This window comes from Rhinatrema bivittatum, chromosome 3 (assembly GCF_901001135.1).
Source record: "Rhinatrema bivittatum chromosome 3, aRhiBiv1.1, whole genome shotgun sequence".
Taxonomy (NCBI): Eukaryota; Metazoa; Chordata; class Amphibia; order Gymnophiona; family Rhinatrematidae; genus Rhinatrema; species Rhinatrema bivittatum.
The window spans coordinates 389,847,701-389,870,157 of record NC_042617.1 but is presented as its reverse complement, the minus strand read 5'-3'; the positions used below and the strand labels follow the sequence as shown (position 1 = coordinate 389,870,157).

The 22,457-nt window shown below is 46.1% G+C and overlaps 1 protein-coding gene across 6 annotated transcripts in view; it reads left to right on the top strand.

Moving 5' to 3' along the window:
• The window catches only part of RIMS1 (regulating synaptic membrane exocytosis 1), a 697,371-nt gene that overhangs the window by 294,450 nt on the left and 380,464 nt on the right, over nucleotides 1-22,457 (top strand). For 5 of the 6 annotated variants that reach the window (XM_029595632.1, XM_029595630.1, XM_029595631.1 and 2 more), the window contains exon 17: nucleotides 8,640-8,717. The exons of the other annotated variant lie outside the window; for it this stretch is intronic. In XM_029595632.1, coding sequence (XP_029451492.1) covers nucleotides 8,640-8,717 — 78 coding nt within the window. The remainder of the gene's footprint in view (nucleotides 1-8,639; nucleotides 8,718-22,457) is intronic. 6 annotated transcript variants of the gene reach the window in all.

Genomic DNA, 22,457 nt, shown 5'->3' with positions numbered 1-22,457 from the left:
GGTTGTAGAGCAGCAACTAACAGCCAATCATTTTCCAATTCAGAAACTGAAAGCAAAGGACGGTGAAACATATAGCAGCCAATTCAAACCTTTTAGTGATTGTATTTCAGAGGTTTATTAACAGGAAAAGTCAGGTTAATGGCCAGTTTTAACATGGCTTAGTACATAAACCCCCAAGTCCTCAATTCTTCAGTCTGGAATTGTCCCCAAATTATCACATTTTCAACTTGCAGGAAAACATTCCAAACAAGACAAGAGATGTGTAAGGCAGCTACCTTGTTACTTCACTTTACTCTATGGAATTAAAGGTTAACAAATAAAAACAATAAAAGAGAGAGAGAGGGATCTTTTTAGTGTGTCTTCTGACCCAAGACAGGGAGTAGTATCTCCTAAAAGCCACTCATGAAATGTATTACATTAGTCCACTACAGATATGTGTACTAACAACACATTTCTCAAGTAACTTTCAGGAGCTAATACTCCCTTCCTTGGGTCAGAATAGACACTAAAATAGTATCTCCTTATATATTTATTATATGTATAAATATTTTTATTGGTTTTATTTGTTAATCTTTATTTCCATAAATTCAAGTGAACTAAGAAGGTAACCACTGCTTTATACATGTCTTTTCTTGATTGGAATGTTTTTTCTGCAAGGTAATTAATGAAAATGTGATAATTTGAGGGTTTGTTCCAACCTGGAATATTGAGTACTTTGTGGAACAATGTTCTGTATATAAAAAATATACACTATGGGGTAGATTTTAAAAGGTGCGTGTGCACATGGACGCGCTGATTTTATAACTTGCACGCGACGGTGCGCACATGTTATAAAATCCGTGGTCGTGCACACAATTTTAGCAAATTACGCACGGTGATGCAATCGGGCCTCCCCAGTTCCCTTCTAGCTCGCTCCAATTAAGGAATGGACTGGGAGGGAACTTCCCTACCCCCCTGCATAACCTTCCTTCGCTTTCCCCTCTCCACCCCGACCCCTACCCTCTACCTAACTACAAGAAGTTTTTTACTTACTGCTCCGTTGGAGCAGAAGCAACTTGTGCACGCCGGCCGACTGTTGGCGTGTGCTTCCCCAGAACAGTGGCTATTGGCCGCTGTCCCGGCTGCTTCTATCCAGCCCTGCCTCGCCCTCCCTGCCCAGACACACTTGGCTGAGCCCTTTTGAAAATGCGCACAGGACCTGGCCACGTGCGTAAGTGCCAATTTTTATGCGCGCAGCCATTTTAAAATTTGGCCGTATATATGTAATGGGCCCCTGGGTTCATTACCAGTATGGCACTGGGTAACTCCTTGTTTTAGCTAGTGCAGTATAGGTCAATGAGTTGGAAGAGGCACCATTTCGCTTGGTTAACATGATTTTCAAGTGATATATAAAGACTTAGTAAAATAAATAAATTCTGTACAGCCCATCCCTTTGAAGGTACTGGAATAGCCGTCCCATCTGAGAGGATTTAAAAGCAGCGCTCCCTGAGAGCTCTAGGAACAGAGTTATTGATTTTTGGAGTTACAGGAGGTGTGTGGAGCTTTTCCTGAGTTGGATATTTTTGTCCCTTCTTTTAAGGCTCAGGCAAACCCTGCCTGGAGTCTGGGAGATAGGTCGGGATCTGCTCTGCCCATTCTCTCCTTGGTGGGTAGAGACTGTATCCTGGGTTGTTTTAGGGATTTTTCAGAGATTTTGTTTTGTAAGAAGCTTGGTGAAATCCTTGGACACTGCCTGGAGGGGAGGGCACATGGAAACCTTTCTTTGGGAATCCAAGGCTAGGGAAGATCTGCCCCTTTGCCACCTCAGTGAGGAAAGAAGAATGGCGGTGACTCAGTGCCAGGAACATCTGGTGGTTTGCCTCACTTTGGAGCAAGAATAATTTTGTTGAGATAGATCTGGGAGGAAGTTTTGGCTGCCCCTCTTCCTACCCTACTAAGGAACATCTGGAGCTGCTTGTTCCTAAGAGGATCTCTCACATCAGGGATTCGATAATGTGACACAAAGAGGAAGAACAAGCAATTAACTGTGAGTAAGAACCATTTGAGACCTTTGAGATCCCCCCCCCCCCTCCTTTTCTGGAGTCTTCTTCCCTGGGGAGAGAGAGGATTTTTACTCTTTTTTCAGAGACAGCATTTTTTCCTTTTACCAGTTTTTGGAAGGGAGTAACCTGCCCAATCAAGGGAACACTGCCACTACTTAGCCAAGCCCTGGAGGTTAGATGTTTAACTGGCCCTGGTGATCAAGACACATGCACAAATAGAAGGAGCAAAGACTGTAATCAAGGAGCATTCTGTGGTGCTGAATCTGCCAATGTTTACCCGATTACCCATCAGTAAAGATTTGTCTTTCAACACTAAAACCAAAGCCTCCAGTGTATTTCTTGTGCAACTTACAGCACACACTGAGAAGGTGAAGTACCTCTCTCCCAGGGATAAAAGATTAATGAGTCACCTTTAGCACTCTGTGCTCTGAAAGAACCAGCTTCCCCCCCCCCCCCCCCCCCCCCCCCCCCTCCACCAATAAAAGATCCAGGTCCTGGGAGTAAGAGTCAGTGACCCAGCTAGCCAGGAGTGGTTCCATCTCCAAAGAGAGAGCACATTCTTTTATGGCCCCATCAGTGGTTAGCGACCACCCAAACATGGGGTTAAATATATTGTATTTGACAACCTTTATTTCCATTTTTCAGATATTCATTACTGTATGATCAACAAGCACTCCCAGCCATAATGGAAATTTGTTACCTCTTTTAACAAAAATGGATTGCTCAGACATCACATTTAATCATGTATTGTATTTATTTATTACATTTATAACCTGCCTTTCTGTATAAAACATCCAGTTATTTCAAGTAATTAATGATAATTGCTATTTTAATATATTTAATCAATTTCTGGGAAAGATTTATCCATGCATGTTTTCTCTACAATATGTAGAAAATCAGATTTTAATAATTATATATTACCTAATTTGAATTTCAGTATGCTTCACCTAATTTAATATAAAACAACGGTATAGCTACCAGCTGCCTTATCTTTCTTCGAAGGGATTTCTTTACAGTGATTTAGGATGCAATTATTTATTATATTCTTCTGTAATTAGCAAGATATTTTACATGGTAAAATAAATAAATTAGTACTACTAATTCCCCCCCCCCCCCCCTTTCTTGGTCTAGACTATGAATTACCCCTATGCTTGGGGTGAGGAGCACCACATGAGAAATTATATTTACTAATATGATTTTTCTTTGGGTTCATAGCCTGAGCTGGGAATGAGACAGGGTCTAAATCACCTCGATACCACAATTCTGTGCCCTTCCCAAATAACCTCTCACACCTGAATAAAACAGCAATTATCCCTTTTACTAGTATTATGTAAGTAGACAGTAAATCCAACCAGAATATTAAAAGGGAAAAGTACAGTAGTGAAGTATAATTTAAACTTGCATTTTTCTTATTTTAAATCAAGCTTTGCAAAAATAACACTGGGTATGGCCAGTTAGCCAAGCCCACCAACATACTCATAGAGATAGTAAAAAAAAAAATAAAATGAATGCTAACAGAGAAAGGTTGGGAGAAAAAGCAGTGAAGTACACAGTGTTCAAAAATTGTCTTTACCCTTGAATACTCATAAAAGTGTATGTGGGTGAATAGATCCACCACAATGTCACTAGTTTTCAAAGAGTGCACCCTGTTCCAAACACAAAATTGTGTAAAAAAAAAATTAAGAAAATGAAGAAGACCTTCTTGATGGTAGAGCTGGCTAGATGACAAACCAATGCATTATGGGAAAGGTCTCTCTCACCTGGGGAGCTTCCCCACTTGGATTACTTGGTGCTAAATAGAAAGCAGGCCTGATTTCAGTCACTTATAGAAAGACCATGATCCATCAGTTTTTCTTTCCCAGTACCTGCCAGCAAGGGTTTATGATTGACTTCGATTGAAAGACTAAAGCAGTTGAGATGAGATACTTAATTTGTAACAAAAGGCAAAGAAATAAACATTCTCCCTACTCTGCTATAATACTCTCTGTGCAAACTTTAGAATACTTAACTCAGTCTCTTAGGAAGCTGATTAAGGGCCTCATTTTCCAATATCGCAGTGGTAACGCATGAGGGGGCGTGTCCTATGCAAATAAGGCATTTTTCGTGCAGTGGGGAAACATCGCCGCACGTGATGTTTTCGCCATTCGCGGAACTGGAGTCGCAAATCGCGAAAACATCGTGCACCGCGATAAAACAACCAATGAATCATCGCAGTACACGAAACTGTCCAGCAGGAGTATCGCAGTCCATGATATTCCCAGACAGCCCATTTCAGAGAGAGAGAGAGAGAGAAAGAGTGCCTTCCTATAATGCCTATGCCCTAGACAAGTATTTGTATCCCTATGGGAGGGCCACCTAGTAACTCGAGGTGGGGATTAGGTGTGAGCGTAGGGGGTTGGGGGCCACTTTCGCATTCAACATGAGACCTACGGAAAGAACAGTGGTCTCTACTGAAGATTTGCTGGCCGTCGGAGTGAGGACACTCACTCCAAGAAGAGATTTGGGCAACGTTCTCTCAACCTAGCTTGTTGTTGCCCAGGTAGAGTGTCCATCAAGCTAGGTTGAGAGAACGTTGGCTAAATCTTTTCTTGGAGTGAGTGTCCTCACTCCGACGGCCAGCAAATCTTCACTAGAGACCACTGTTCTTTCCGTAGGTCTCATGTTGAATGCAAAAGTGGCCCCAACCCCCTACGCTCACACCTAATCCCCACCTCGAGTTACTAGGTGGCCCTCCCATAGGGATACAAATACTTGTCTAGGGCATAGGCATTATAGGAAGGTTCTCTCTCTCTCTCTCTCTCTCTCTCTCTCTCTCTCTCTCTCTCTCTCTCTCTCTCTCTCTCTCCCTCCCCCCCCCCTCTCCTGAAATAGGCTGTCCAGAAATGTATCACACACAGTTTCAGTCTCTCAGTTCCTGGCTCCCCTGTCCCTTGTTGGGATTTCACATTGTAGCTCATAGCTCAGCTATAAAGCAAGAACAGCTGTCTGTTTCTTCAGAGCAAAGATTTTTTGTCTCCTTCTTTATAATTAGCTCTTCAGGAGAAGACCTGATTGCAAGACTGGCAGATGCACTACTCTCTTCCCGGCTCCTTGCTCCAACTCTTGGCCATCCCCCACCCCCCACACACAGACAGAGCCATCCAAATTGTACCTTTTCTATCTTAAAAGGTCTTCCAGCATTCCTTTGGCTTCTTCCTGTGCTGGCTATTTAGTTCTGTTCTCTGGGCAGGCTAAAGACAACAACTCTTTTTCCAACTTGCTAACACTGTGAGTGCTAGATGCTGATTCTTGCAGAAAATTTGTAATTTACAGGAGAGCACACCTTGGATATGGTGGCTTTTAGTCTCTACAGGATTGAAAACCCTTTTTTGACAGGTCTAAAACACATCACTCAGATCCAGAAACAGCTCAGTTCACATTGTAAGGCTCCAATGCATGATAAGTTTCAGGGGCAGGAACCTGGTATATAGTAGTTTGCTACATAATCTCTGCTCTAATGGTAAAAAAAATATACCTGATACATTTACAAAATACCTGTGTTTTTGACCCCTGCATTACCTCTCCATGCCTTTCTTAGGCCTTCCATATCTGATACCCCAGAAAAGGGGGTAATAACTGTGACTGATCAAAATGCCAACCTACTGCAAATGTTTCTACATACTTAGGGGTAGATTTTTAAAAATTGTGCAAGTGCGTCCATGCGCGCATGCTACCCGATGCGCACACATGGACTCGTGATTTTATAACATGCGCGTGCATGTTATAAAATACCAAGTCGGCGCGCGCAAGGCGGGGGAATAATTTTGCAAATTTGCTCAGCGACGCATCGAGGCCTTCCCCAGTTCCCTCCCAGTCCGCTCCAATTAAGGAGCGGACTGGGAGGGAAATTCCCAACCCCCTAGCCTAACCTCCCTTCCCCTTCTCCTATCCTGCCCTCCCCCATCCCTATCCTAAATCCCCCCCAAATCTTTATCCTACGTTTTGCTCCTGCTTCTGAGCAGGAAGACCTTTTAAGGTAGAAAAGGTACAATTTGGATGGCTCTGTCTGTGTGTGGGGGGTGGGGATGGCCAAGAGTGGAACAAGGAGCCGGGAAGAGAGCAGTGCATCTTGCAGTCTTGCAATCAGGTCTTCTCTTGAAGAGCTAATATACACACAGGGGTATATTTTCAAAGGGTTACATGCGTAAGATACGAGCATAATCCCAGAAAACCTACCCCTGCCTCCCCTGCGCGCGCCGAGCCTATCTTCCATAGGCTCGGCGGCGCGCAAGCCACGGGACGTGCATAATTCCCGGGGCTAGAAAAAAATGGGCGTTCCGGGGGCCGCGCTGTGGGCGGGGTGCCGGCCCGGGGGTGTTCCGGGGGCAGGACCGAGGCCTCCGGAACAGCCACCGAGCCAGTGGATGGAGAGCTGGGCACGCAAGTTACGCCTGCCCAGAGGGGGAAGGTGTGGGGGGGCGGAAGGAAAGTTCCCTCCGAGGCCGCTCCGATTTCGGAGCGGCCTCGGAGGGAACGGAAGAAGGCTGCTCGGCTCGGCACGTGCAAGTTGCACAATTGTGCACCCCCTTGCGCGTGCCGACCATGGATTTTATAACATGCACGTGGCAGCGCGCGCATGTTATAAAATCGGGCGTAGATTTGTTCGCACCGGGTTGCGCGAACAAATCTACGCCCGTGCGCATATTATAAAATCTGGCCCAGAGTGTATATATCTATTTATATATATAAATGCACACACACACACACACACACCTAGACATATTATATATATTATAGATAGATAGATATAGATAGTTAAAAAGTAAATGGTTTTCCAAGAAAAAGGAGGGAAACACAGTGTGCCACTGGGGTTGTAATAGCGCATAAATAAAGACATTAACCTCAACAGTATGAGGAATGGATGGAATTAAGAAATTTAAAAAATTTCAGGAAAACAGAAAAGCTAGTAGAGAGAGAAATACATAGTAAAGCAGAGGAAAACATTGAAAACAGAGAAAAGCCAGTAGGTGATCCAAAATCTCTGCTTGACATCAGCAAGTGTATACTATTGGTACTGTACCTATCAAATCATATCTCCTGAGGGAGTGGGAATACACTTTAGGCCTGATTTTTAATCCCCTTTGTGCGGGGAAAACAGGGGTTATGCACTTGGCCGGGCCTTGCATGTGCTGTGCACATTTTAGAAGAGGCCCGGCCAGGTGCATATCCTCCCCATTACGCGCACCAGAGCCAGACCTCTTCCAAGGGGCGGTCCAGGGGGCGGGGAGAGGCGGGGCGGGGGGCAGGCTGGGACACCACCATTCATCACTGCACTGGACCTTCGCACGCTGACCAGCTGCCGGCGCGTGCAACTTACTTCAGGTTGGGCCTGAATCAATCGGATTTAGGGGTTGGAGAGGAGAGGGGAAGGGGAAGAGGAAGGGAGGTTAGGGTAGGAAGTAGGGAAGTTCCCTCCCAGTTCACTCCTTAATTGGAGCAGACTGGGAGGGAACTGGGGAAGGCTGCGATGCGTCGCCGTGCACATGTGCGTGCGGATTATAAAATTGGCGCATTCATGTGAGCGCATTCATGTGAGCGCACATGGGAAGCGCACGCACCTTACAAAATCTACCCATTTGTCTATGTATAAACCAAGCTTGAAATGTTCAAGTTGTAGCCATTCAGCCTTGATCTTTCATCACCAATAGATGATTTTAAAGCAACCATTCATAAAACAAAGATTCACAATGCATTAGTTTGGCAGTAATTTTGAACTGATTATTCCCATAATGAGATACACATTGATGAATTAAGTTTTTCAGGAGGAGCTTTGACAGGATTACTTTACTGTAGATGGTGCTTACAAGCTGAATTTCTGTGAGTAGATTTCACATATGTTTAACTTGCAAAAGGAGCAGATACATTTCAGTTTTCACATTCATTCTATGTGAGATTGTGCCATTGATGTAGGCATTCTAGTGTTAAAGCTGCAAGTGATCAGATTTGACATACTCTATATAGCTAATGTGTGCTGTTAGGTGGAGATTTCTAAAGACCTCCTTGTTTTTAACTTTTTTTTTTAAATCTTTTTGTTTCTTTTGCCTCCCCTATTGACTTTTCTGTATTTATTTTGCTTTTCTGAAATGTTTTAGATTATTCTGTTCCTGATAGTGTTGAATGTAGCCATGCAAGTTTTCTGTGTTTTCTGTCAAAAAGCTGATGTAATTCAACGGATCCCACAACTTACTGATTTGAAAATTAGGTTCTAATCTTTTCCCACTGTCATCTGGAATAGAAGAACACGTTGATCACAATTTGCATAGCTGGTAATGGTACAGTTTCCTGTGATATCACATAAACCAGAGCACTTAGAGATAGAAACACAAAATGAGTTTAAAAACTGTAGGCCAGAAATAATATTAGAACTTTACGTTTCTATGTATAACGGCTCTTAAAAACGTATACCAAGGTAATTTAATAAAAGTGCAATAAATACTGATTCAAAATGTTTTGGGGGTACTTTTTCAGTTTCATTTTTAGTTTTGTATAATTTAATTTTATTAGCTACTAAATTTCTTTTTTTTTTTCTCATTTTGTTGAATGGGCAAACACGGGTAGATGCTATCCCTCCCTAGATAGGAGACGGCCTTCTAGTCCCAGGATTCATATCCAGCATGCATCTCCGGAGGATGACAGGTACTAGCCAACTCCTCCTAATAGAAAAGTGAACTCCTGAGTCTCATTGAGCAATGAATAATTTAGCAAAATGTACAGTTAGCATTCTGAATATCAATAAAAAATAATTGTGTTTTAATCTTTATGTTTTTCTGCCTTCATAAAACAACAGGGCTTTAAAATGCATTATTTCTAGTGCCTGGAATGGACTCAATGTGGTGAATTTTTAAAGGATTTATGCATGTAAAAATAGCATATATGCACGGAGGTAGCTTGTACTCACGTAATCTCTATTTTAGAAACATCTAAAGTACGCACATAGACGTTAACTTTTCAAACCAGTGAATGGGCACGCGCCCAGGGACGTGGCTATTTTATAACTTGTGCGCATATATATGCATGCGTGTTAAAAAAATAGCTTGGCTGCACACACACATGCACCAGATTTTAAGTGGGCTCGTGAAAGTATGTGTAAATGCCATGTCTACCGCGTAAACCAAGAGATTTTAAAAGGGGCGTGCCAACTCCATTTCCAGTTTTACCAGTTCATCCACAGTTTGTCCAGTTAAGAGATAGGTCCTCCAAACCTTCCTAGTTTAATAGCCTTCACTCCCCCAGTTTTGCCTGACCCTTAAAACCCCACAGATCTGCCTATTTATCTTTATTTTATATCCATGGGGAAAGGTCTCAATAACTTGGAGAAAGACTGGGTGAACTGGTGGAGGAATCGGTAAATTGGTAATTTCAATTACATGCATCTGTTTTAAAATATACTGACTTTTCTGCATAAATTGGATTTTATGCAAGCAAATCCTGCCTTATTTTTTGTGTATAAAATATACATGTGTATATTTGTAAAACTGGAAGGAAAAATACACATGTTCAATGCATTGAAATACTCGCTTTCAAAGCATTTCATGTATCCGTGCATAAACACACATATGAGTGTATATTGGGGGGTACACATAACACGTATTTTATAATACATGTGTATTTGATACACATAGGTTATAAAATACTTTCATAGATCTCCGTGTGGCTGCATATGCACATATAGTGGTCTGCACGGACTTGTTTGAAAGTTATCCTCTTCATTTTGCTTTCATAGATGAGATATTTCTAAACATCCCCTTGCATTTCTAATTCCTGTTTTTATAGCAGATCAATTTATTTATTTTATACTGTATTTATGAACTTATTCTATAATACATTAGTGTGGAAGTGCAATTTTTGTTCTCCGAAATCAATGCAAAGTAGAGCAAAGAAATATTTATTTTAAATATTTATAGCATAACTTATCTTGACCAGTGCTTAGGGCATAGTATAACCATCATCCATATCCATAATAATCCATACCTGTACACATCTCCCAATAAACATAAAATCGTTAATTAATACGCTGGACCCTCTCTCTGGAACAACATGCCCCTCTGTCTCTGCCAGGAACCAAGTCCAAAAAAAATTCAAACAGAATCTCAAGACATGGCTTTTTAAACAAGCATTCACCTGAACCTTGTAACCAGCCTTCCCGCCTCCTTCATGGTTTGCTGCCCCCTCCGCCACCGAAGATCCACGTCTGCCTAGTATGCTTTCCTCCCATTACCCCTCTCCCCCCTTGTTCTCCTCCTCCCTCGAAATCCCCCCATGTTTCATCCTGCTGGCGCCCACCAATTCCTGCCTGCAGCTGCACCTACTGCTTCTCCCCTTCCCTTTATTAAGCCCCTAATATGTTCCTCACGAACGTTCAATAGCCATCTCCTTTCCTACTGCACCCCTTATGATCCTGCCAATACCCTCACACTGTCATGGTCCAGTAAAACCATGTTATTACTGCCATTTTCTTTTTTTTGTACACATTTCCACTGGTTAATCAGTTCCTGTTTCTATATGTGTTCAGTGTAAAGCCTGTTGCTGTATTATCTCCTTTGTGTGTTGCTTGTAAAGCCTGTTGCTGCTTTTCGTTACATGTAAACCGAGGTGATGTTCCAAACGTGCCGCGGTATATAAAAATAAATAAAATAAAATACATAAATACATTTGCTAACATGAAATCTCATTCTAATCGATCATTGGGTCATTTTTCATATATATCCAAACACATTGCAAGTTACTGAACAGATAAATCATTCTACAAATATCTCCAAACCCCAGCTTGACATGGATTTATTCCAACCTTTTTCAGAAACTACAGGCAATAATACATTTTTGCTAATGATGTGGCAATCCCTTCCCCCTCTCTCCCCCCACCTCCCTGGTTTGGCCACCAGATGTCACTGTCTTTGTGTAGAACACTGTTAAGGAGCCATCCATCTCCCTCAATCCCTCCCACCTGGAGGGATGTGGTTAGATGCCTCAATACTATTTAGCCCAGTCATTTTAGGACACTTGGAGGATCAGTTTGAGAAAGCATTGGAAGACTTAAGGATAGCTAAGTTTCACGCTCTGGTGAGATCTCCCAGCTTCACCCAGATGGAAATTCATTTAGGAGTGACACCTTGGCCTGCCAGAGGGTCCTTCTCTTACTAATTATTAGAAGAGATAGATTTGTATTCCTGGTACCATTTTGGAGTGAAGGGGCCCTCACCAGAGGACCAAAGACCTGTGAGCCCACTCTAAACCCTAGGTGGGCAAGCACCAGCGATGGATCCTGCTGTGAGAGACAGTGAAGGCAGAAGATGTATCCAGTTTAAACTTTAGAAGTATTTTTTGGATCTGAACAGAGTGGGGAGGTTTTTGGATTCCCCCCTTCCCCACTGGGATGCAGATCTGAGGCAGCATGATCCCACTAGACTTTTCCCTATGAGAAGTCCCCCCAGAAATATCAACTAGGGATGAAAGAACAAGGTCGGGAGACCCCAATTAGATCTCTAGCCTGTGGGACTGGGTGACTGAGGAGAAGATGACCTAAGGTGTGAAGTTGGGGTTCCCTCAAATGGGATTCCCGGATAGCCGCTGGGTGAGCTTTGCACAGTAAATATCACCATGGGGCTCTACCCAAATGCCAGAATAAAAGAACACTTACCTACATAGAGATACACTTGTACCAGCAGTCAGTTGTAACTTCAACATTATTGACAAATGGACTTTAATTTGTGATTACCAATCAGTAAACTTTTATGTTAACATCCAGATCCTGGTCCTGTTTGATTTATTATAAATTAAGATAATTATGGGTCTACCACAGGTATTATCACTAGTGATACACAAAATCATATACCCGTGTATATAATTAAATAACTCAATTTTTATTTCTAAACACTTTTTAAAATACATAAAGCATACCTATTACATCAAAAACCATTCATACCACTCTCATTCACTCATCTAAACATACAATGTTAAAATACAAAGTTACATTTTAACTCCCAAATTACACAAATATTGCAACAATCCCTGATTACAATGTATATATTTCATTTAACAAAGATTCCCTAGTAAATTGATTGATACAATGTATACATTTCATTTAACAAAGATTCCCTAGTAAACTAATTCCCTTAAAGCTGCCTTCAAATTGCTATTTTTTGTTTAATTTTATTAAAATTTGTAAGCAATATCCCTAGATTTTATAAATTATGTCCCGACAGAAAGCTCCTGTTTCACCAGTTGGTTTCTTCAGGGGATTTATTTTCAACGATTTTCATGTAACATCTTCTTAATTCCAAAACTCCCACTTCAAATTCATTTCCAATTCACAATGTATTAGGAAACCTATGCGCCGATCCTTACTCAATTTACTCCGTTTTCATCATTGTTTAAATGACTTTATATTTTCGTTAATACCAACTCTCTTCCTGACAAACTTTGTCATTCAATCCTACATGCTGCTTATATTTCTCACAAGCTGTTCATATTCACACATTCTTTGAATCCAAAGTTATTTCTCATTTCGCCAAAGCTCTCTTATATCTCATAGACGCCACCATGAATCAAACATCTCTGCTCAACGGAACAACGCCGCGATTGTTTGATTTATCACAGCCTCTCACTTCATGGGAAGCATCTAGATTATTTATACACAGTGGGGTAGATTTTCAAAGGGTTATGCATGTAACCCTTTAAAACCTACCCCTGCGCGCGCCGAGCCTATTTTGCATAGGCTCGGCGGCGCGCGCAAGCCCCGGGACGTGCGTATGTCCCGGGGCTTTGAAAAAGAGGGGATCCGTGTGTGGGGCCGGGGGCGGTCCCGAGTCCTCCGCCACAGCGGCTGTGCTGGGGGATGGTGCGCCGGCAGCCGGCCGGCATGCGCAAATTACGCCTGCAATAAAAGTAGGGGGGGATTTAGATAGGGCAGGGGGGTGGGTTAGATAGAGGAAGGGAGGGGAAGGTGGGGGTAGCGGCCTTGGAGGGAATGGGGAAATCAGCGCACGCATGTTCTAAAATCGGTTGTACATTTGTGCGTGCAGGGTAGTGCGCACAAATGTACCCCACGCGTGTAAGATTAAAAATCTTCTCCACTGTGTAGCAAGACACCATGATCTGGGCCACAATCGAGAGTTTACTGCATAAAAAGAATCTCCCCAGGATTAAGAGTCAAGCATGGGAGAAAATTTGCTAGACGGAGCAGTCTCTGAAGAGAAATAAATATTTTGTGCCCTTGGAATTAAAACCCTGGTAAGGGTTACAGTAATAAATTTCCTAAGATAAATTAGGCTGCAGTCTATAATATGGGTTATAAACACACGTATCCAAGGCACTAACTTAACATAATCCTACAAGGATTAGCACAAACATAAACTGAACACCATAAATGTTGTTCAAGTAGAATTATATTTCTGGCCATTCTTTAATCATGATGCAGGTCTATAATTTCATCGCAAATTACATATAAGATCCCATTCCACTACCATTTGTTCTTAAATTTAATCTAGATATTAGTAAAGAGTAACTGGGAGTTTTGATAGGTAAACACAAAAGGATAGATGCCTTGATCTTTTTCCTGCCCTGGGCAGTTTTATGAATACGTCTCTACTTTAATAAATATTTGAAAAAGATCAAGGCATCTATCCTTTTGTGTTTACCTGACGGCCATTATAGATCGCCTACCTCTTTGCTTACTGGGAGTTTTGATAGGCCATGATACCTTTTTATTGGCTGAACATAAAAAGATGTAGTGGCTGGGTTTTCAGGAACACAAAGATGCCTTCTTCAACAAAGGAAACTCATATACTACAATATCATTTGTAAAATATCCTAGTATAGAACTTCTACTGCCAGTGAAAAAATATCACACTGATGAAAATTATATCACTTTGACAATGGCACAAATCTAGCAAGTTCAAATGCTAATAATAATCAAATTAGCATATAAGGTAAGTACACCATATGTAACTTTTCAGTGCTATTAATCTCCTCCTTAGAATTCATAAGAACATAAGAAATTGCCATGCTGGGTCAGACCAAAGGTCCATCAAGCCCAACATCCTGTTTTCAACAGAGGCCAAACCAGGCCACAAGAACCTGGCAATTACCCAAACACCAACACACTGTGAAATCCATTTTTTTTTTAAAAAAAAATATTTGTATTTAAAATCCTTAAAAACTTTCAGCACACTTGTGTCAACTCATAATTATATTATCTCATTATAACAGATTAATTATGTAAGAAGAGCTGGAGCACTTATCTTATGTTCAGCTACTGTGATTATAGTTGACAATTCCAAAAACACCTGACACTAGACTGCATTTTTAAGTTTTTCTTCATCAGGGGTTCACAGACATAAACTGCTGCAGCTCACGAAATGTTCTCTAGTTGTGCCTTGGCTTCTAGGAAGTGACATGTTATATAGGCCATCTTGACCTATAAAAGGCCAATCACAGGTTATAACCCACATTAATTACTCCTTGGGGAATTCTGCGCTACTGCAGAATGCAGAATTTGCACAGAATTCCCCCTTCCTGAAGATTTCCTCCCTCACCTCGCAGATTTCCTCCCTCGTCGCCCTTCCTGCACATTTCCACCATCGCCTTGCCAATTTCCTCCCTCGGCGGAAGAGGATTCAAAACCGGAAGGACAGCGGCCATCGAGGGACAGGCAGAAAATAGCAGAGAAGACCCTGGCATGCCGTGAACGTTCACGGCGAAGATGAAGGCCCGGCGCGCCGTTCATGGCGAAAAGTCAGGCCCCCGTGTGCCTGGAATGGACTGTGCTCCACTCAAGGCAAAAATGGAAGGCCCCCGTGTGCCACAAACGGCGCGCCCGGGCCTTCATCTTCGCCGGAACGGAGCGTGTCCCGCGGCATGCCGGTGAGAGAGAATGTGTGTGTGAGAGAGGGGAGGGTGACAGAGAGCATGGTTGGTAAGAGGGGGTGAGGAGGGTGAGAAAGCAGGAGGGTGTGAGAGAGAGCATGGGAGGTAAGAGAAGGTGGGTAGGGGGTTGCTTAAGTGTGGGTTTCAGAGAGGGAGCCTATATAAGGGGAAGGGGATGCCGGTGAGAGAGAATGTGTGTGTGATAGAGGAGAGGGGGTGTGGGGGAGGGTGAGAAACAGCTTGGTTGGTAAGAAGGGGAGTGGGGGGATTCTTGTGGGTTTCAGAGAGGGAGCCTATATGAGGGAAGGGGTGTAGGGGAGGGGAGGGTGACAGAGAGCAGGAGGTTGAGAGAGAGCATGGGAGATAAGAGAGGGGGGGCTGGGGGATGCTTGAGTGTGGGATTCAGAGAGAAGGAACCTATATGAGGAGATTATGAAGGAGTGTGTATGTGTGTGAGAGATTGTGAATGTGTATTAGAGAGAGGGAGCATGTGTGTGAAAGAGGGAGGGACAGAGGGAACCTGTGTGAGGTGCAGTACTGAGAACAGGGTCAAAGTCTGGGACTGGCAATAGAGTAGAAGGGGTTGAGCCTAGAAGTGGAGGGGAGAGTTATTGGCAGGTGGCGTTGGGGCCTTAGAGAGCAAAGTGGTCAGGGGAGTAGGGAGAGCGAGTGGAAGGGACATTCTTACAGTGAATTTCTAGGGAAATTCTGCTCAAAATATTTAAAATTCTGCAACTTTAAGTAATAACTTTTTTCTGTAATAATTTAAAATGTAATTACTTAAAGACTGTCATGTAAATTGTGTTATTTTGACCAATATAAAGTTTGCAGAATTATGCAGAATTTTCAGTTTTTGTGCGCAGAATTTTAAATTTTTTGCGCAGAATTCCCCCAGGAGTAATTAATTGTCATTATATCAACTTATCAATAAACAATGTGTTAAAACTCATGTGAATTATTTGAATAAATTATATCTTCTCTACACTATATCAATGAATACCAGTCCAGATCTTCATTGAGTCCTGATGGGACTTCCGTGCGTAATCTGTAAATCCAATATTTTCCTTAAAGTTAAGCACCACCAATCTATTGCCACCTCTCATTGGATACTGTACTTGTTCCAAAACAGTCCATCAAAGATGTGAAAATATATGTTTGCAGTCTAAGCAGTGCCAAAACATTGAAGCATGTACTTTAGCTGTATTTAAAAAGCTCTGATGTTCTATCAAACAGACCCAAACATGTCTGGTAGTCCAACCTACATATATCTTTGCATATGGGCAAACAATTGCATAAATTACAAAACTGGATATATAATGCATTGTGTTGCTTTTTACTGTGTAATTGTTGAGAATGGGCCTCAAAGGCCTTGCATTGTGTTATATATCAGTGGTTTAGTGTGCCCATGGGCCTCAGCCCGACCTCGACCTTCAGGACAGAGCCAAGGGTTGACGGTGGCTCCGCGTGCCTGAACAATCTTGCATTCGGCCAGGCCGGCAAGCTCCCATGGCCAACATCCAAGGATGCTGGAAGGTGAATGGTCCTCTGACCATTCCGGGCCCTTTTGGACCTGCTGCAAGCAGCATGGAGCAGCAGGCCTGGCCTGAGGTTGAGGGCAGACGGACCTTGAGACGTAGACATGAAGATTGATGCGACGGCATCACATGGCACGAAGACTTGGGTTGATGCGACGGCATCCATGGCATGAAGACTTGGGTTGATGTGACGGCATCCATGACACGAAGACTTGGGTTGATGCGACGGCATCCATGGCACAAAGACAAATGGCTGATGCAACGGCATCCTTGACAAGACATCCACATAGGCAACACAAGGCATGGACATTGGCACTGTCTCTCAGGGCGCCCTACTCAGGCCACCCACAGGACTGAGTCGCAGACCACCCTGTCCCAGTACGCACCCTACACAGCCCTAGCAGACTGGTCAAGGACCACGACGGGAGCGGGACAGCACAGGAACACACAACCAGGACTTGACGGCTCAGGAGCACAGGACAACCATCCACCAGCAGGCTAGTCCACCCAGGAGTACTGCATCTGAGGGACACCCGGCCCTTTATAGGGCTGAAGCAGGAAACAATCACCAAGGTGGGGCCAAGACACTTCCTGTGTCTGGCCCTTTAAATTATAAAGGAAGACGCGGCCGCACGCCTAGGGAGAGTGCAGGAACTGTGCACGACGAGAGACCAAGAGCACGAGACCGAGGGCAGACGAGACCGAGGGAACACGGGACCAAGCGAACACAGGACCGAGGGAGCAGCGACCAAAATATATCCACAAAATTTGCTAGAGCTTCAAGAGAGGAACAATTCACCAAAACAATGGGTCTAATTGGTGTACTTTGAAGGGATTTGTGAATTTTCTGGATGGCATATATTACTGGAATCTGCAAATATTCTACATATAGTAATGATCTTTCTTTGACTTCTAAAAAAAGGGTTCGATTTTAATATCTCCTTAATTTACTGTTGTATCCTTGAAATGGGGTCTGTTTTCAAAACCCGATAATATCAGATATTTAAAAGATGTTCCATCATTGATGCTATTTAAGACTCCCTGTCATTATTCACAATCACCCTACCTTTATTGAATGTTTTATCACTGAGTGTTTTGTGGAAGCAATGATAATGCTGCCATTTCTATGGACCTCATATTGTAACTATAGTAAGTTCAGACTTAATTTCATCAAGATTTTGAAAAACTAAATCCCTAAATGTTTGTATGTATGGATCCAAAGGATAGGGAGAGATCTGTTTAGATTTATTCTTCACTATAGATATGTTGACAGCTGGTTGTTTTTGTTTAGGAAAAAACTGTTTGATATACAATGTCTGTATCAATCTATAAATGGATATTCTAGTAGTGAATGGATCATAGAACATATGTCAGTCCCCAATCCAATTCTGAAATCTATGATAGTGTAAGATTTGCCAATGATAAATAAATTACTGCTGATTGTGTTGGTTCTATTGACAAGTCATTGGGGGTAATCTCTCTCTTCACTGAATACAAAATGGCCTCCTCATTGAGATTGATGGGACCTTCTTTCCCATTGGGTCCTCCCGAAAAAAGGGAGTTTATTCTCCTGCCCCTCTTTATAATGGATCTCAAAAAATTTATTACCCATCTTTGTGGCTACTTGAATTATTGTCAGAAGTAAAATCAAAAGAAACATGTTTTTAACATTTATCCTGTGTCTCCTTGCACATCCAAACATAGACTTTTTCAGTCTGGTAATCTCATCCCACCGGTATTTATTGTTTTTGTGCTTTTTCACTGAAGATCAAAATTGTTCCAATGAACCTTTGAATTGTTATAATTTTAAATTATACTCCACTATACAGTATGGGGTAGATTTTAAAAGGTGCGTGTGGGCATACATGTGCGCATGTTACCCGGCGCGCACACATGTATGCTTGATTTTATAACATGCGCGTGCAGGAATGCACAACTTATAAAATCAGGGGTCGGGGAGCGCAAGGGGGAGCACATGTTACGCTTGGGCTGAGTTCAGGGGTAGTGAACACCACCCAAAGGGGTGGCTCCAGGTGGAAAGAGACAGGGATGGCTGGAAACCGTGGCTGGGTCAGGGCAGACAGCAAGAAGCAGTGTCTGGGTCTAGGCTGGGTCAGGGCAGGCGGCATGTAGCAGTGTCTAAGTACAGGCTGGGTCAGGCCAGGCGGCAAGTAGCAGTGTCTAAGTACAGGCTGGGTCAGGGCAGGCGGCAGTCAGCAGTGTCTGGGTCCAGGCTGGGTCAGGGCACAGTAAGCAGGGCAAGGCAGGTCAGAAGGCCCGTAGGCCACACACACACAGACAGAAGGCCCGTAGGCCACACACCAATAGCGGGGCAAGGCAGGTCAGAAAGCCCGTAGGCCACACACACACAGAAGGCCCGTAGGCCACACACCATAAGCGGAGCAAGGCAGGTCAGAAGGCCCGTAGGCCACACACACACAGAAGGCCCGTAGGCCACACACCATAAGCGGAGCAAGGCAGGTCAGAAGGCCCGTAGGCCACACACACACAGAAGGCCCGTAGGCCACACACCATAAGCGGAGCAAGACAGGTCAGAAGGCCCTTAGGCCACACACACACAGAAGGCCCGTAGGCCACACACCATAAGCGGAGCAAGACAGGTCAGAAGGCCCGTAGGCCACACACACCCAGAAGGCCCATAGGCCAGGTAAGGAAATCAAGGAAGAAGGCCCAAAGGCCGCACAAGGCAAGGCAAGGAAAGGCAAGACCGAAGGCCCGAAGGCCACCAAGACTAGGCTAGACAAGACAAGGTAGAAGGCCTGGAGGCCGCGCAAGGCAAGGCAAGACAGAAGGCCCGGAGGCCCCGCAAGGCAAGGCAAGACAGAAGGCCCGAAGGCCGCGCAAGGCAAGGCAAGACAGAAGGCCCGAAGGCCGCGCAAGGCAAGACAGAAGGCCCAAAGGCCACACAAGGCAAGGCAAGACAGAAGGCCCGGAGGCCGCGCAAGGCAAGGCAAGACAGAAGGCCCAAAGGCCGCGCAAGGCAAGGCAAGACAGAAGGCCCAAAGGCCGCGCAAGGCAAGGCAAGACAGAAGGCCCGGAGGCCGCGCAAGGCAAGGCAAGACAGAAGGCCCGAAGGCCGCGCAAGGCAAGGCAAGACAGAAGGCCCGAAGGCCGCGCAAGGCAAGGCAAGACAGAAGGCCCGAAGGCCGCGCAAGGCAAGGCAAGACAGAAGGCCCGGAGGCCGCGCAAGGCAAGGCAAGACAGAAGGCCCGGAGGCCGCGCAAGGCAAGGCAAGACAGAAGGCCCGGAGGCCGCGCAAGGCAAGGCAAGACAGAAGGCCCAAAGGCCGCGCAAGGCAAGGCAAGACAGAAGGCCCAAAGGCCGCGCAAGGCAAGGCAAGACAGAAGGCCCAAAGGCCGCGCAAGGCAAGGCAAGACAGAAGGCCCGGAGGCCGCGCAAGGCAAGGCAAGACAGAAGGCCCAAAGGCCACACAAGGCAAGGCAAGACAGAAGGCCCAAAGGCCACACAAGGCAAGGCAAGACAGAAGGCCCGGAGGCCGCGCAAGGCAAGGCAAGACAGAAGGCCCGGAGGCCGCGCAAGGCAAGGCAAGACAGAAGGCCCGGAGGCCGCACAAGGCAAGGCAAGACAGAAGGCCCAAAGGCCGCGCAAGGCAAGGCAAGACAGAAGGCCCAAAGGCCGCGCAAGGCAAGACAGAAGGCCCAAAGGCCACGCAAGGCAAGGCAAGGAAAGGCCCGAAGGCCACGCAAGGCAAGGCAAGGAAAGGCCCGAAGGCCACGCAAGGCAAGGCAAGGAAAGGCCCGAAGGCCACGCAAGGCAAGGCAAGGAAAGGCCCGAAGGCCACGCAAGGCAAGGCAAGGAAAGGCCCGAAGGCCACGCAAGGCAAGGCAAGGAAAGGCCCGAAGGCCACGCAAGGCAAGGCAAGGAAAGGCCCGAAGGCAGGGCAAGGCAGGACAAGGTAGAAGGCCCGAAGGCCACGCAAGGCAGGCTAGAGCAGGGAGCACAGGTGAGCTCGATGCCGAAGCACCGAGGCAACTGTCAGGCAGGGTTATAAGGGCACACCCAGAGCATAAAGTGGACAGAGGAGATGGACTGGGCCTGTCAGGAAAGCCAGCTCTAGAGGGACCCCTGGTGGTGAGGCGGTTGCACAGCAGCCACAGCCGTAACAGTACCCCCCCTCAAGGCCTCCCCCTCCTCCAGGGTCCCATTTTAGCAGGGGGTACTCAATAATAAAGTCAGACCCCTCCGGGGGCGATGCGGCAGGTTCAACTCCTTTCTGAGGCAGCAAGGCAGTCCATAACCCCTCCTGGGGTGATAAGGCAGACACAACCCCAACCTGGGGCAGCAAAATCATCCATAACCCCTCCTGGGACAAGGCGGCAGAGTTAGACCTCTTCTGGGGCAAGGTGGCAGGTTCCATTCCTTCCTGAGGCAACAAAACAGTCCATAACCCCTTCTGGGGTGACAAGGGGAACACAAACCCCACCTGGGGCAGTGAAATAGTCCATAACCCCTCTTGAGACGACAAGGCAGGTGCTAACCCCTCCTGTGACGACAGCAGGGACGGTCCGGACCCTTCCAGGGTCGGCATCAGGGCCGGCACAGACTCCTCCCGAGTCGGCAGCTGGATCGGTACAGCAGGCTCAGATGGTTGAATAACAAAGTCTGTTGGCAGGACCGGTTCGGACCCCTCCGGGGACTGCAACAGGGCCGGTTTGGACCCCTCCGGGGACTGCAACAGGGCCGGTTCAGTAGGCTCGGATGGCTGAGTCAGAAAGTCTGTCAGTAGGACCGGTTCGGACCCCTCCGGGGACGGCAGCAGGACCGGTTCAGTAGGCTCAGATGGCTGAATCAAAAAGTCTGTCAGTAAGACCGGTTCGGACCCCTCCGGGAACGACAGCAGGACCGGTTCGGACTCCTCCGAGGACGGCAGCAAGGCCGGTTTGAGCCCCTCCGGGGGCGGAAGCAGGACCGGTTCAGACCCCTCCAGGGGCAGCAGCAAAACCGGTTCGGACTCCTCCGAGGACGGCAGCAAGGCCGGTTCGAGCCCCTCCGGGGGCGGAAGCAGGACCGGTTCAGACCCCTCCAGGGGCAGCAGCAAAACCGGTTCGGACCCCTCCGAGGACGGCAGCAAGGCCGGTTCGAGCCCCTCCGGGGGCGGAAGCAGGACCGGTTCAGACCCCTCCAGGGGCAGCAGCAAAACCGGTTCAGCAGTTTCAGACGGCTGAGAGACACAGTCTGTCAGTAGGGCCGGTTCAGATCCTTCCGGGGCCAGCAGCAGGACCGATTCGAGCCCCTCCGGGGGTGAAGCAGCGGGCTCGGACTCCACTCGAGGCGATGAAGCAGGCTCGAACACCTCTCGGGGCGTTGTAGCAGGTTCGGACCCCTCTCGGGGCGATGAAGCAGGCTCGGCGCCTTCTCGGGGCGATGAAGCAGGCTCGGCGCCTTCTCGGGGCGATGAAGCAGGCTCGGCGCCTTCTCGGGGCGATGAAGCAGGCTCGGCGCCTTCTCGGGGCGATGAAACAGGCTCGAACACCTCTCCGGGCGTTGTAGCAGGTTCGGACCCCTCTCGGGGCGATGAAGCAGGCTTGGCCCCCTCTTGGGGTGAGACAGCAGGCTTGGATCCCTCTTGGGGCGATGAAACAGGTTCAGGCCCCTCTCGGGGTGATGAAACAGGCTTGGACCCCTCGCGGGGTGATGAAGCAGGCTTGGACCCCTCGCGGGGTGATGAAGCAGAGTTGGACCCCTCGCGGGGTGATGAAACAGGTTCAGGCCCCTCTCGGGGTGATGAAACAGACTTGGGACCCTCTCGGGGTGATGAAACAGACTTGGGACCCTCTCGGGGTGATGAAACAGATTCAGACCCCTCGCGGGGTGATGGAACAGGTTCAGGCCTCTCATGGGGTAATGCAGCACGCTTGGAAGGCAGAGCAACAAGGTTAGAATTAAGGCGCAGGGAGGACAAAGATTGTACTGCCGTGGGCTTGATACTTTGAGC